The sequence below is a fragment of the Panthera onca genome, chromosome C1 (assembly GCF_046562875.1).
Source record: "Panthera onca isolate mPanOnc1 chromosome C1, mPanOnc1 haplotype 2, whole genome shotgun sequence".
NCBI lineage: Eukaryota > Metazoa > Chordata > Mammalia > Carnivora > Felidae > Panthera > Panthera onca.
Genome location: NC_138346.1, coordinates 201,776,803 through 201,790,205, shown reverse-complemented (window position 1 = coordinate 201,790,205; position 13,403 = coordinate 201,776,803). Strand labels below are relative to the sequence as shown.

Below are 13,403 nucleotides of genomic sequence, written 5' to 3'. Positions count from 1 at the left end.
ATGGGGAGGCGCCAGGGGTACACCGGGTGCTGGCAGCCCCCATGCTGGCCTTGCACGAGGTGGGCGGGGAAAGAGGGACCTAGGTCCTGCGGGGGTCAAGAGGCAGGGAGAAACGAGAGGTCTCTCCCCGCCCCCGAGAAGGAGGGGCTAGAACGCAGGGGCGGGATCAAGACCGGTGTGGGCTTGGTCTTGCGGAGTGGGTGGGGCCTAGCCCGAGTGGTTGGCATCTGGCGCAGAGCCAAAGAGGTGACGAGGTGGGCTTAAACTCGGACCTTGATTACTGCGGGGAAGGCCAAAGCCCACCCCGCCATTGCCCTGACAAGAGGGGCTCCCCATAAGAGTTTTCTCTTGCGCTCCTGGGGAGCCTACAACACAGGGTGAATCTTGCCCAGTCCCTGGTGGGGAAGCCGCTCTCAAACCCACAGGGGTGCGAATGGAGGCCCCCTGCTGGAAGTTGGCCAGTTATTACTGGGGTTTTTTTAGTTTATTTAATTTATTTTCTTGATTTATATCCAAGTTAGTTAGCATATAGATCAACAATGATTTCAGGAGTAGATTCCTTAATGCCCCTCACCCATTTAGCCCATCCCCCCTCCCACAACCCCTCCAGTAGCCTTCTGTTTGTTCTCCATATTTAAGAGTCTCTTAAGTTTTGTCCCCCTCCCTGTTTCTATATTATTTTTGCTTCCCTTCCCTTATGCTCATCTGTTTTGTATCTTAAAGTCCTCATATGAGTGAAGTCATATGATATTTGTCTTTCTCTGACGAATTTCGCTTAGCCTAATACCCTCCAGTTCCATCCACGTAGTTGCAAATGGCAAGATTTCATTCTTTCTCATCGCTGAGTAATACTACATTGTATATATAAACCACATCTTCTTCATCCATTCATCAGCCAATGGACATCTGGGCTCTTTCCACACTTTGGCTATTGTCGATTATGCTGCTATAAACATGGGGGTGCCCGTGCCCCTTCAAAACAGCACACCTGTATCCCTTGGATAAATACCTAGTAGTGCAACTGCTGGGTCCTAAAGAAGTTCTATTTTTAATTTTTTGAGGAACCTCCATATTGTTTTCCAGAGTGGCTGCACCAGTTTGCATTCCCATAGTACTGTTTAATAACAGCTATTGGTATTTTCTTATAGTTTATTTATTTTGAGAGAGAGAGAGAGAGCACCCTCACATGAGGGGGGGGGGCACAGGGGGAGAGGGGGAGAGAATCCCAAGCAGGCTCTGTACTGGATCTCACAAATCGTGAGATCATGACCTGAGTCCAAATCAAGAGTCGGTGAATTCTTAGCCACTGAGTCACCCAGGCACCCCAATAATAGCTACTGTGTACTGTGATTAATAATCTTGCTTCTCAGGCAGTGCCCTTTCCCCACCTGTTGCTAACTCCCAAGTGGGGGGCAGAAGACCTTGCACATCTGAGGGCATCCTCTGGGACCGCAGAGAGAAAGGTCATCAGGAGGGTCCTAGCTCCTCAGGCTCTCTTTGCCAGTTCTTCCCTCCTTATACTCCTTGTAGAGCCTCTACCTCTCCCCTGAGCTCGCACCTCCTTAGCCCTTTGCCCTCTTTGGTGGCTGGTCCTGGCACCCAGGGGGATATCTTGCTTCTGGGTCATGAGTAGACATCGCCATCCTTGTGTTCTTGTCCCTCCACCCCACAGGGGGCTCAGCTCCTAGCAGGTGCAGAGGGAGGAGCTCACCCCGCCCCCTGACCGTGGCAGGGAATACCAGCTAAGGAGGCACAGTGGCTTCTTACGAACTGTGAGACAAGAAGGTGGTGGGAAGCAGCAGACGTGCATCTGGACAGGTGCTGGAACATCTGTTCAGGAAAAAGAGCAATGTGCCCCGTGCGTGGCAGCGTAGTCTGCACCGTGCAGAGTCCTGGAAGGCCGAACTACCCACTGGCAAGCTGAGATTGGAGGGCCTCGTCCCAGACCAGGAGCAGGAGATGGCTGCCTGCCCCACCCCAGGGGAGAGCATCACAGAATCTCTGTGGCTGTGTCCCCTGACCTGGTGGATTGCGAAGTCTGACCAATACACAGTGGCTTCCCCCGCCACTGTTGAAGCTCAGGAGGCCTCGACTTGCCGCAGAGAAAAATCCTTTAATCGCTCTGCCCTGCCCCCTCCCCACGACAGTCCCGGCACCAGGGCTCAGGCTGGCTGCCCTTACTTGCCCCAGATGCCGAGGACCTCTTGACCTTTTCCGAATCCCAGCCCAGCTGCCTCTCTGATGACACCCCCACAAGACCTAGTGCTTCCCGGTGCCATCGGGCAAAGCAGGCAAGAGACGCCAGGGGCAGGTGGGTGTGAGCTAGGCCGCAGGGCCGGCGGGCATGCAGCCGCTGGTGCAGCTTCAGGTGAACGTGCCGGGTGAAGCGACTTGGGCAGACACTGCACCCGAAGGGCCGGGCCCCTGAATGCATCCGCAGATGGGTCTTGAGGTTGCTGGAGCTGCTGAAGCGCTTGTGGCACATCTGGTGGGAAGGGGCGCTGGTGTCAGCTCTGCCCACCTGGCTGGCTCAGGAGCTCTGCTCCCCTCCCCCCCCCCCCCCCCCCCCCCCCGTAATGCAGGCCCGGAAGCTTTCCCCTGATGATTTCTCCCTGGGACCCACAGCGTCTGGCCCATTGGAGCCAGGCAGACCTGGGTTAGCATCCTGGTTCTTACTCCCTGTGTGACCTCGCATAGGTGACTTCTCCTGTCTGAGCCTTGGTTTCCTTATTGGTAACATGTTACTGTAAACACCTAACCTCACAGGGATGATGGACTGAGCGAGATAATCACATAGGACCCTCGTGCGTGGGTCTACAGCTTTAGCGGGCGTAATTAACATTTACTGGGAGCTGCGGCATGCCAGGAGTTGGTCTCCCATCGTCTTCCCCAGGACCCTGGAGAAGCATGACTAAGTACCAGTATAGCTCCTATATTTCAGCGAGAGAGCGAGGCTCAGAGGAGGCGAGCCACTAGCCCAAGATCACACAACCAGCTGGAGGTAGAGCTGGAATTTGAACCCAAGTAGCCCAGACTTAGAACCTCTATATTTCTTTCACGACTGCCTCTGTAAAACGGGGGAAGCATTCCTGCTGTTCTGACTTCCCAAGGGCTGTGGTGAGTGTCAGAGAGAGGGAGCTAACACCAAGCTGGTGTTACCCACAGTGCGTACTTTCACACGCTGGGCCTTTTACTTCTGCAGCAGCCCTGGGAAGTAGGTAATAGGTATTCACTCCCCAGCACCCCCAACTTCGTTCTTCTCCTCCCATAGGCCTTCATCTCTATTCCTCACGCCAGGCCCAGGGAGTGAGCTCCCGTATCACATTCTGGCCCTTCCAGGCTGACTCGGGTCATTTTCACCTCCCTCCACCTCCCTCCCCACCTCCACCCTTGCCTCCAGTCCTGTCTCCACCTGCTCCGGGAGACTGGGGAATAGAGGCTACAGGTGCCATCCCTCCGGGGCCCTGGAACTACTCACCAGCCCCCAGGAGTACAGGGGAGGGGAAGTAGGGTCTCACCAGGCACTTGTGGGGCCGCTCCCCGGTATGCACCAACTGGTGCTTCTGCAGGTGGGCGAGCTGAGTGAAGCGCTTCTGGCACAGGGCACACTGGAAGGGGCGCTCCCCGCTGTGCACGCGCAGATGGACCTGAGCCAGGTGTGGGACAAATGCTGCCAACTGCCCAGACCCCTCCGGCAGGGTCTGGGATCCTGTCCCAATCTCTCCCCACATCCCCACGGGACCCCTATTTAGCCCTGAGGCTTCTCAATCCCCTTGCTTCTCTATCACTGCCCCCAGGGCCCCTCTTGCCTTTCCCCAGGATACCCTCACTCTTTCTGCTGCCCTGCAGGAGGGGACATGACAGTGGTCAGAAGGCTAGGTAAGGCGGTGCGACTCAAAGTGTGGTCCACAGACCAGCAGCATCAGCACCATCTGGGAGCCTGTTAAAGATGCACGTTCTCATTAACTAACAAACAAACAAACAAACAAACAAATAAATAAATAATGAGGTGCCCGGGTGGCTCATTTGGTTAAGCCTCCGACTCTTGATCTTGGCTCAGGTCATGATCTCCCGGTTCGTGAGATCGAGCCCCGTGTCAGGCTCTGTGCTGACAGTGTGGTTCCTGCTTGGGATTCTCTCTCTGGCTCTCTCTCTGCCCCTTCCCCACTCGTGCTCTCTCTCCCTTGTGTTCTCTCTCTCACAAAATAAATTTTTTATTTAAAGTTTTTTTTTTTTTAACGTTTATTTATTTTTGAGACAGAGAGAGATAGAGCATGAACGGGGGAGGTTTCAGAGAGAGAGGGAGGCACAGAATCTGAAACAGGCTCCAGGCTCTGAGCTGTCAGCACAGAGCCCGACGCGGGGCTTGAACTCACATACCGCGAGATCGTGACCTGAGCCGAAGTCGGACGCTTAACCGACTGAGCCACCCAGGCGCCCCGATAAATTTTTTAAAAAATGCAGATTTTCAGGCCCTGCCCCAGGCCAGCTGACTGAAGATCCCTGGGGCTGGGACCTAGGAATCTGCATGTTTCCTAGCTCCCCGGTGGTTTGAGGCTCATTAAAGTTTAAGCACCCATGCCCTGGGGACCCGGAAGCGTCCCTCCTCAACAACCATAACTTTTCCTCAACTTCAGTGCTGCCAACATGTGCATAGATCCCCATCTCTGCTGATACACAGAGGTGTGCCCATGGGGTCCCCTCCGGGCGATGTGGATGATGGCCCCAACGGCACTGTGCTGCTTCATGGGGTCCCACGTGAAAAAAGCTGGTTGTCAGGTGGGTGGCCTGGGCTCACTAAAATGTATGCCCCCACCAGACCTTCAAACAAATAAACAAGAAGAGGCTTAACTGGGGATCCAGAAAGGGCTTTGCACTAGATGTTGAGAGGCTAATATCAAGGCCTAACTTCACCATTAAATCGAAGTAACTTTGGGCAAAACTTTCCCTCAGTGTCCCCATGTTTGAGTGCAGTGGACGCTCTCACAGACTATCTCTTAGAGTGGAGAGGACTTTTGGCGGCCATTTTGTCATCTCCTCTCCACAAACATGACACCGAGAGGCCAAAGGAAGCATCCCAGGTCACAGCCTAGAGGCTGCCCAGGAGTTGCTGTGGCTTTAAGGCCCTTGATTCTGGAAGCAGGATAGCACGGGGTCATTGAAGGATGCCGAGGGGAGCAGCGGAGCCCAAGACGCCGATACCTTGAGGTTGGAGAGCTGCCCGAAGTTCTTGCCACATACATTGCACTCGTACAGGATCTTGCCATTCTCTTTCCTCAGTGGGTAAGGCAGCACTGCGGTGCCTGTCCGGGAGCCCAGTGGGGTCCGCCTCGCTGGAGCCGCCCTGCCAGCACTCTTTTGCCCTGAGGAGTAGGTCCTGGCAGCTCCAGGGCCTGGATTCCAGGCCTGGAAAGGCTGGATCTGGCCAGAGGCTTGGGAGGCCCCTGGGTAAGGATACAGGGTCTCCCTCTGGGCCGTGGGGGGCCCAGGCTCATTGACACTCATCAGCAAGCTGGGCATAGCCATGATGGGGTGGGAGGGATCTGGGGGCTGCATGAAGAGGCGGGGGCATCGGACAGAAGGTAGGGCCCCATAGGTAAGCAGGTAAGGAGGAGGCAGGAGAAGTGGATATGCAGGACAGAAGGGGTGAAGGCAGAATGGGAGCACTTTGGAGATGGGAGTGGGCAGCAGGCAGGACAGACAGGAGCAGAAAGCTAAGGGGCTGGGGCTCCTACTGTTCTGCCAGGGGGGTGGGCAAGAGCTGCTGTGGGGACAGAAGGATGGGCAGCGGGCCCCCTCTCCAGCTCTTTCCCATTGGCTTCCCCTCTGGTCCCTGTTTGCAGAGTGCTTGGCCGTGAGTTTCTCGCCATCAGTGGAGCCTGCATGCAGCCCTGGTGGCTGGAGCGCTGAGCGGGAAAAGGAAGACAGTGGTCAGGGCCCCACTACCTGGGGGAAAGCTCTGCTCCCCATCTAACCTGCCCTGCTCAGGCTGGGAAATCGCCATAGCCTTGCAAGCCTGTTGGGTGACTTGGGCAGGCATTTCCCCTCTCTGGGCCTTCCTGGTCTGCACTTGGACTTGCCAACAAAAGGACCTAGTATGTCTGTGGTGGTCAACCATTTTAGGGAGAGAAGATGATCAGGAAGCCTACTAGAGGGGCGCTTGGGTGGCTCAGTCGGTTAAGCTTCTGACTTTGGCTGGGGTCATGATCTCAGTTCATGCGTTTGAGCTCCGTGTCGGGCTCTGTGCTGACAGCTCAGAGCCTGGAGCCTGCTTGGGATTTTGTGTCTCCCTCTCTCTCTGTCCCCCCCCCCCCCCACTTCTGTCTCTGTCTCTCAAAAATGAATAAACATTAAAAACAAAAAAGAACCTTATTAGACATCCAAGTGGAGAAGCCAAGTAGGTAGTTGGATGAACTGGTTTGGAATTTGTTTGGTTGTTTATTTATCTGTTTGGTTTGGAGTTTATAGAAGAGAGGTCCAAGCTGAAGACATAAATCTGGGTGCCAGGGACCCCAAGCAGACCGCATTAGGACGACCCTTGATCTGCTGTGTCCAAAACGGTAGCCACTTGACTCATGTGATGACGTTTCAACTACTTAAAATAAGTACAATAAGAATTCGGTTCTTCATTCACACGAGCCACGTTTAAAAGGCTCAGTAGGTACGGTCGTAAACAGCACAAGTACGGATCATTTCCTTTCTTGCAGGAAAGAAGTAGCTGTCAAACAGCACTACTACCCTCCGTAAAGTGAACAGGAGAGGCGGGAAAGAAGAGAAGAGGTGAGACTAAAGGGTGGGGGGAGGGGAGAGAAGAAGGCTTTGGACTGAGTTATGGAGCATGGGGATATTTAGGAGGTAGGCAGAGAAGAGCGAGGAAGGGAGACTGAGGCACAACAGCCAGGGAGGTGGGAGACATATAAGGTGAAATACTGAAAAGAAAAAAGGTCACAAAGTAGATGTCTGCTTGGATCCTCATTTATTCGCTCAGCCAACTTCGCTGACCTGTCGTTTCACTCTGTGCTCTGTGCTGGGGAAATAAGGGACCGGGCAGCACAGTCTGCCCTCCAGGAGGTTACAGTTGTGTGATGAAATGGTGCGTTACGGTGCAGCAAATCTAGAACATAGGTATAGTGACATCCTACTCCCATGGAAGAAGAAACTGGCCTCGGTGATGTGCCCAAGGTCACAGAGCCGGGAAGGGCAGAACCAGGACTCTATCCTCAGCTCTCTGGCTCCCGGTCAGTGCTCCTATCTCATAATGAAGACCCCTTTAGCTCAAACATTCTAGGCACAGGGCGCCATGCTCAGTCCCAGGACTCGGACTACCCCTACTCCAGGTCCCATGCTCATGCCTGAGAAAGCCACTGTCCATCCACCTCCTCTGGCTCAGGTCTCACCCTGAAAGCCCCGCCCCGCCCCAGGCCAAGACTCCAGGCCAAAATATGGAAGTAAAGCGTGCCTGAGTCTCCGTCCTCACCAGTGACACTGGGTCCCCTCCCTTTCCTGTCCTGAAATCTAAGAGTCCTCTCCCACCCGCTGCCTCCTTCACGGTGCAGCCCTCTGCCCTGGCTTACTTGTGCTCAAGGTGTCGCTTCTGAGACCTTGTGGGGCCATGCCCAGCGATGCCGGCTGCAGGGCACACAGGTATAGGTCCAGGCCCTGGGGACAGGTCAGCAAGGCAGACTTGGCTGGCGCCAGCGGCAAGGGGCACAGCCAGCTGGCACAAGATGAGCCATGGGCATCCACAGTGTCAGGAAGTGGCCTGCGAGCTGAGGAGACCTGGCAGACAGGGGGCAAGGGACTTGGGCGTGGGAGACAGGGACACCTGTGTTCCTAGGATGGTCCCAGCTCCAGTTTGGTTTCCAAAAGAGGAGAAGCTAAGACCCACCCTGTATCATGTCTGTCACTCAAACGGCTTCCCCATCCCTCATTTGAAGATTTCCCCAAAGACTTTCGTACCCACCCCAGTACTGCCCTCCTCCTATCCTCTACAACCCCTCACTTAGCCCTGGTCTCTCTCCCTTCCTTCCTTCCTGACCCCTTTGGCCCCACTGTGTCTCAGACCATCTACTGTGCTTTGAATGGAGCCTAGATGAACTTGGAGAAAATCCTCATCGAAGACTGTAAACCCCACAAGATGGCCCTGAGCTTCCCTCCCGCTAAGGCCCAGGTCGTGGTCATACAGCCAAGCCTCCTGCAGGCGCTATGCTATCCCTTCTCACGCCCCACAGGAAAGGTCTGGCCCCTGGGGCATGGGAGAGGGTCTCTGGCACCCCCAGGGCACATCTCCATGATGTACCAGGCGGGGTAGGAGTGCTCAGGACCAGGGGCCAGTGGGAACCTGGTCCCTTCAGATTTCCCCCTCCCCCCCACTTCATCCTAATATCCTCTCCCTTTGTAAGCAGGCTGCCCTCAAAGATTGGGCTGGGATCCCTCCTTACCTGGTTGCCTTGGCAGAGCTGGAAGTCCAGGCTGGAGGACAGGGAGCTCCCTGTACTCCCCGGAGGCTGAGTCTTGTGGCAACAACCCAATTCTGGAGCAGACTCCCCCTTCATGCCCCTACTACCTGATGGGAAGACAGGTCAGTCACAGGTGAGCGGTGAAGGACCTCCACACAGGAGCCTGGCTTCTAGAGCTGGCCGTTCCACTACACCACCGTGTGACTTTGAGTCACTGCCCCTCCTGGCCTCAGTTTCCCTATCTGCAAAACACGAGGGTTGGACAGGCTGATGTCTAAGGACTCAGTACTGACATTTAGAAGCCAATGATGCTTTCTTGGTAGGTGCAGGAAGAAGATCGAATGGAGACAATCAGAGGTGAGGAGCTGAGCTGGCCTTATGCTCATCCCTGGGGAAGAGGACAGAGAGGAAGATCCTCATGGAAGGTACTTCTGAGTGAACTCAGAGATCATCGACGCGGCTTTTCTGGGCAGCAGAGGAAGCCCTAGGGTCCTGCTGCCCAGACTACCCAGGCTCAGCTCCCTCACCAGGGACAGTCTGAGAAAGCAGGCCAAGAGTCCCCTGGGTCCCCTGACTGGCCTGACAGGAAGATTCTCTGATTGCTCAGCTGTCCGCTTCTCTGCCTTCTTTTCACCGAAGGCCACACAGCACAGGGACCACCTCAGCTCAGCAAGTGTCTCAAGGCTCATTCCCCTTCTCCTCAGTGGCCACGCTTCCCTCCTCCTCCAGTGCTCCTCGGACGCGGACCCTAGCACGTTCACTCGAGTGTCTCGGCCTGCCAAAGCACGGTCTCCTTTTTCCCTTCCCCACTCCTCCCGACCCTGCCCAGCAGAGGCTTTTCACCTGCCTGCGTGAGCCTCTTCACCTGGTTCTGCAGAAGTTCCCTCTGAGGGATGCAGGGAGGTGGGCAGGCGGGCAGCTGCTGCCTGTGGTTGAGGCCCCAGTGAGTGTGACAGGAAGGTGCTTCCTTTGAAGTTGCCACAAGTAGGAAGAAGGGGGCAGGCGGGGGGTGGAGGGGCTGTGAGAGACCTGATGAGAGGGACCCACCCACCAGCCTTTACCTACCTGTGGCAACTCTATGGGACAATGTGCTGATTTGGGACCACTACAAACTGGGGTTCTGGAATATCAGTGTGTGAAGCTGGGGCGAGTGGGGTGGGGCTATGTGAGGCCAAGAGGGACACAGCAAGGCTCAACGGCTGAAGCTGGGGTCCTTCTGGAGACAGGGGCCTGGCCAAGATGGAACCGGGCAGTGATGATGACAGGGAGGACAGGGATGGTGGTGAAGGGACAGGGACAGTTATAGACATAGACCAGAGCAGGCAACACGGAAGGATATGGAGTGGAGCAGAGAAGAGAAGGAATCTGATCTCACGGAGCAGAGGCCCCGGAGGCAGCAAATACACCCTCCTCTTTCTCGTCCCATCTCTGATCTGCTTCTCCTGAGAAATCCTTTCTCTCATCCCGATACTGAGCTGAGGCCCCAACAGGGGTAAGAGGTGATTCAGTGGCATAGCAAAATGCATGTAAGGAATGGCTAGATATCAAAAGAGAAGCTCCATTGGTTAGGAAGCAGTTTTTTAGGCCAAGCAGTTTCATTATTTCTGAGAGCAAGAAAAGGCACACATTTCTAGAGACTCAAATTCTGCCCAGTCGGTGGATCCGTATCACACAATGTCTGGCCCCGTGTGACACAGGCCCAACCGGTCGTCAGACTCCACCCAGCCATTCCATCGAGGTGGCCTGGAGCACACAGGGACATCTTGGACACTCCACCACGAGCAGGGGCATATTACCGGTGTTTCTCTGCCAGCCCAGCCCCTGGCTGGTGACCACCTCCCCCATGGCCTCCATCACTTCCCATCAGAATTATTTGCCCACATAATGACCCCTATGTGCCTGTGAGTGTCTCAGGGACAGGAACCACTGTCTACTCATTTTTACTTCCAGTGCAGACATTTGTTGGGTTTCTTGGATGCTCAGAATGTGGAACTTTCCCCCCACATGCATCTGGGGGGAGGCAGAATGCACCTCCCACTATAAAAGCCAAGATGGCCACACACTTAATTCCGACCTCCCCGAACCCAGCACGTGATACAGGCACATGACATGGACTGGGCCAACTGGATGCCCCCATCCAGACTGGATCAGAAACCAGGGGCCCGAAAGAGGCAGGTAAGTACAGACTCCACTCTGCACATCATGCCACGTCGGCTTCCAGGGCAGCAGAGGAAAGAAAGGGGTTCAGAGGGCGTTGCAGAACCCTCTCTGAGCTGGGTCCTGGGGGAGGGGGTCTCAGCTTCTCCTGATCCAGCCCATTCTCCAAGTCTGGCTCTACAGCATTTCCAGACATTCTGTGAGCTTCCCCATATCTTTTAAAAGAATTGCTTTTCTTCAACCCTCCTGAAATGGTTTCTGGAGCTTAACCCGAGAATCTCCATAACATATGCCCAGAACAAAAGATAAAGCAACAGCGTTCAGGCTGGAATACTGAGCCTTCAGGATCTGAGTAGTCAGCTACCTGTACAAAGAGCCTCCCGCCTTTCTCAGCTGCCCTCTCACTATCCTTCAGATTGGTGAAGGAGCTCCTCCCTGGTGCCGCTCGTGGCCTTGATCCACCCAAAATGCATGCCCCAAAAGCTGGAGCCCTCCCAGCCTCCAAGGCCACAAGCCTGCCTTCCCGTGCAGCCTTGTTGGAATCACAGGGGAGCCAGGGCCCGGCTAGGCACCCACAGAAAACCCCAGTCTCATCTCCGAGGAGGAGTCACCTGCACATTTGGCTTCTATCTTCCACCTGCTAACTCCACCCACCCCGGCATCACACCCTTGCTCCCAACTCTCAGAAAAGTCTGTAAACCTCTTGATTAGAAACAAAAAGGGAAGTAGACTTGGAGATTTCTGACTGTCCGGTCCCTGAAAGGCCTGGCTAGGAATGTCCTGGGAGGTGGGCTGAGGACATAGGGCCTCGAGTTCACACCCAAAGCAGCCTCCACCTGCCAACCCCTTCCTTGTTCTCATCTCCTGGGCCCTGCCAGGTCTTCTGTCCTGTCAGTCTCCAAGTCCACCGTGATGTCATTAGCCTAACTGTGATGTCACCATGTTTCACATCCCTGTGGGGTAGCTCAGGCATAGAACTACAGCCTCTTAGCCAGGGAACCTGTGCAGATACCTGGACCCAGATGAGAGACCCAGGCCAAGGCAAGTCCTCAGTGACCACAGGAGGGCTTGGGAAGTGCTTGTGGATGGGAGAGAGGATTCGGAGCCTTCAGGGATAAGCGGGGGACACCAGAGAGGCCTTTGACAAGAGCTGGAGGGCTGGGCAAGGGTCCTCAGGCTCCTGGTTCATGGACGCTTACTTTCTTCTTCGTTCTGTTAATTACAAAATAAAACATACTAGTGGTAAACATTTCAAACAGCAGAGAACAAAAAGACAAAAAAAAAAAAAAAAAAAAAAATGGAAGCTCCCCTCCTTCACAATTTCCTAGGGACCAATGTGAATTTTTTGGTGTTTGGCCCCTGACATTTACATATGAACCTACAAACGAGTAAGTGAACTTTTTAACTTTGTTTTTATACAACCTAGTTTATAAGATACATATACTTTTCTGTAGCTCTTTCCATCCAACAATCTGCTGTGACCATCATTGCATGCAGAACAAACACATCTGCCTCCTGCTTTTTCCTGATTGCATAGTGTCCCACAGCAGGGATAGACAAACTGTCATTCCTGTATTGTGGACTCCTCAATTCTTCCCTCTTCCACACAAGGCTGGAAAAGACCTCCGTATGGAAGCAGTATGCAGAGTGATTAAGAACACTAGCTGGGGGGCGCCTGGGTGGCTCAGTCGGTTGAGCATCCAACTTCAGCTCAGGTCATGATCTCACGGTCTGTGAGTTCGAGCCCCGCGTCAGGCTCTGTGCCGACAGCTCAGAGCCTGGAGCCTGTTCAGATTCTGTGTCTCCCTCTCTCTCTGATCCTCCCTCGTTCATGCTGTGTCTCTCTCTGTCTCAAAAAACTAAATTAACATTAAAAAAAAATTAAAAAAAAAAAAAGAACACTAGCTGGGACTTAATCCCAGCTCTGTGACCGTACGGTAAGTCACTTAACCTCTCTGTGCCTCTTTCCGTATCTGTCAAATGAGGATAATAATAGTACTTGCTTCACAATGTTCTTTTGAAAATTCCTCCAGTTGATTTACCTAAAGCTCTTAGGCCAGTGCCTGGCCCAAAGCAAGCACTTGACAAATGTGGATTAATGTTAACATTGTGCATCAATCTTTGCCTAGTTAGGCAAGCAAGGTAGGCAGCTTCCGAATAGTGTTAAAATTGTGATGAATGTTCCTGGCTCACTTTGGAGAGACCAGAATTTGAGCAGCACCCTTGGAAAGATTAACTACATTCTGTTTTATTGCTTTATTCATCCGCCCCTAGTCGGAGACCATCGTGCTCACCCAATACTGTCCTGTCCCCGCGCCAGTCCACGCTCCACAATAATTAGAGTTTTCGGCATTTGGGCGCTCACCATGTGCCAGGAACCCTGCAGAGCACTTTGACATGTTTTGTTTAACTCAGTCAGCACAGTGACCCTCCGAGATGGGTACTATTATTCCTGTTTTACAGGCAGGAAAACTGAAACTCAGAGAAAGAAAGTGACTGGCTTCAGATCACAAGACCCAAGTTGGGACTGCAATGTCCCAGGGAGGAAGGGGGAGCCCAAGAAAGAATTTTTGGAGGGGCACTTTGAAGAGGTAAAAAGAGCCACAAACGTGGAACAGTAACAGTAGAGTCTGGATTCCCTTCAGGACTATGAGAACTCTGTCTCAGGCACTGGACTACTTGCTGGGAATACAGCCTGTGGGAATACGATCTAGACCTTGGAAATTCACAGTTCAGTTATCAGAAGGCTTGCTGGTTGCTGCTGAAATAGAAAGCGGGATACACTTC

At 53.8% G+C, this 13,403-nt stretch overlaps 1 protein-coding gene across 1 annotated transcript; it reads right to left on the bottom strand.

Annotated features, from left to right (window-relative positions):
* Nucleotides 1-1,162: 1,162 nt before the first annotated feature.
* Nucleotides 1,163-11,530, bottom strand: ZNF683 (zinc finger protein 683). Its single transcript, XM_078452167.2, is given in 7 exon segments — nt 1,163-2,188; nt 2,190-2,485; nt 3,519-3,647; nt 5,203-5,906; nt 7,575-7,779; nt 8,442-8,562; nt 9,303-11,530. Coding segments are annotated over 6 exon segments (1,731 nt in total). The 5' UTR covers nt 8,556-8,562; nt 9,303-11,530; the 3' UTR covers nt 1,163-1,905.
* Nucleotides 11,531-13,403: the final 1,873 nt, after the last annotated feature.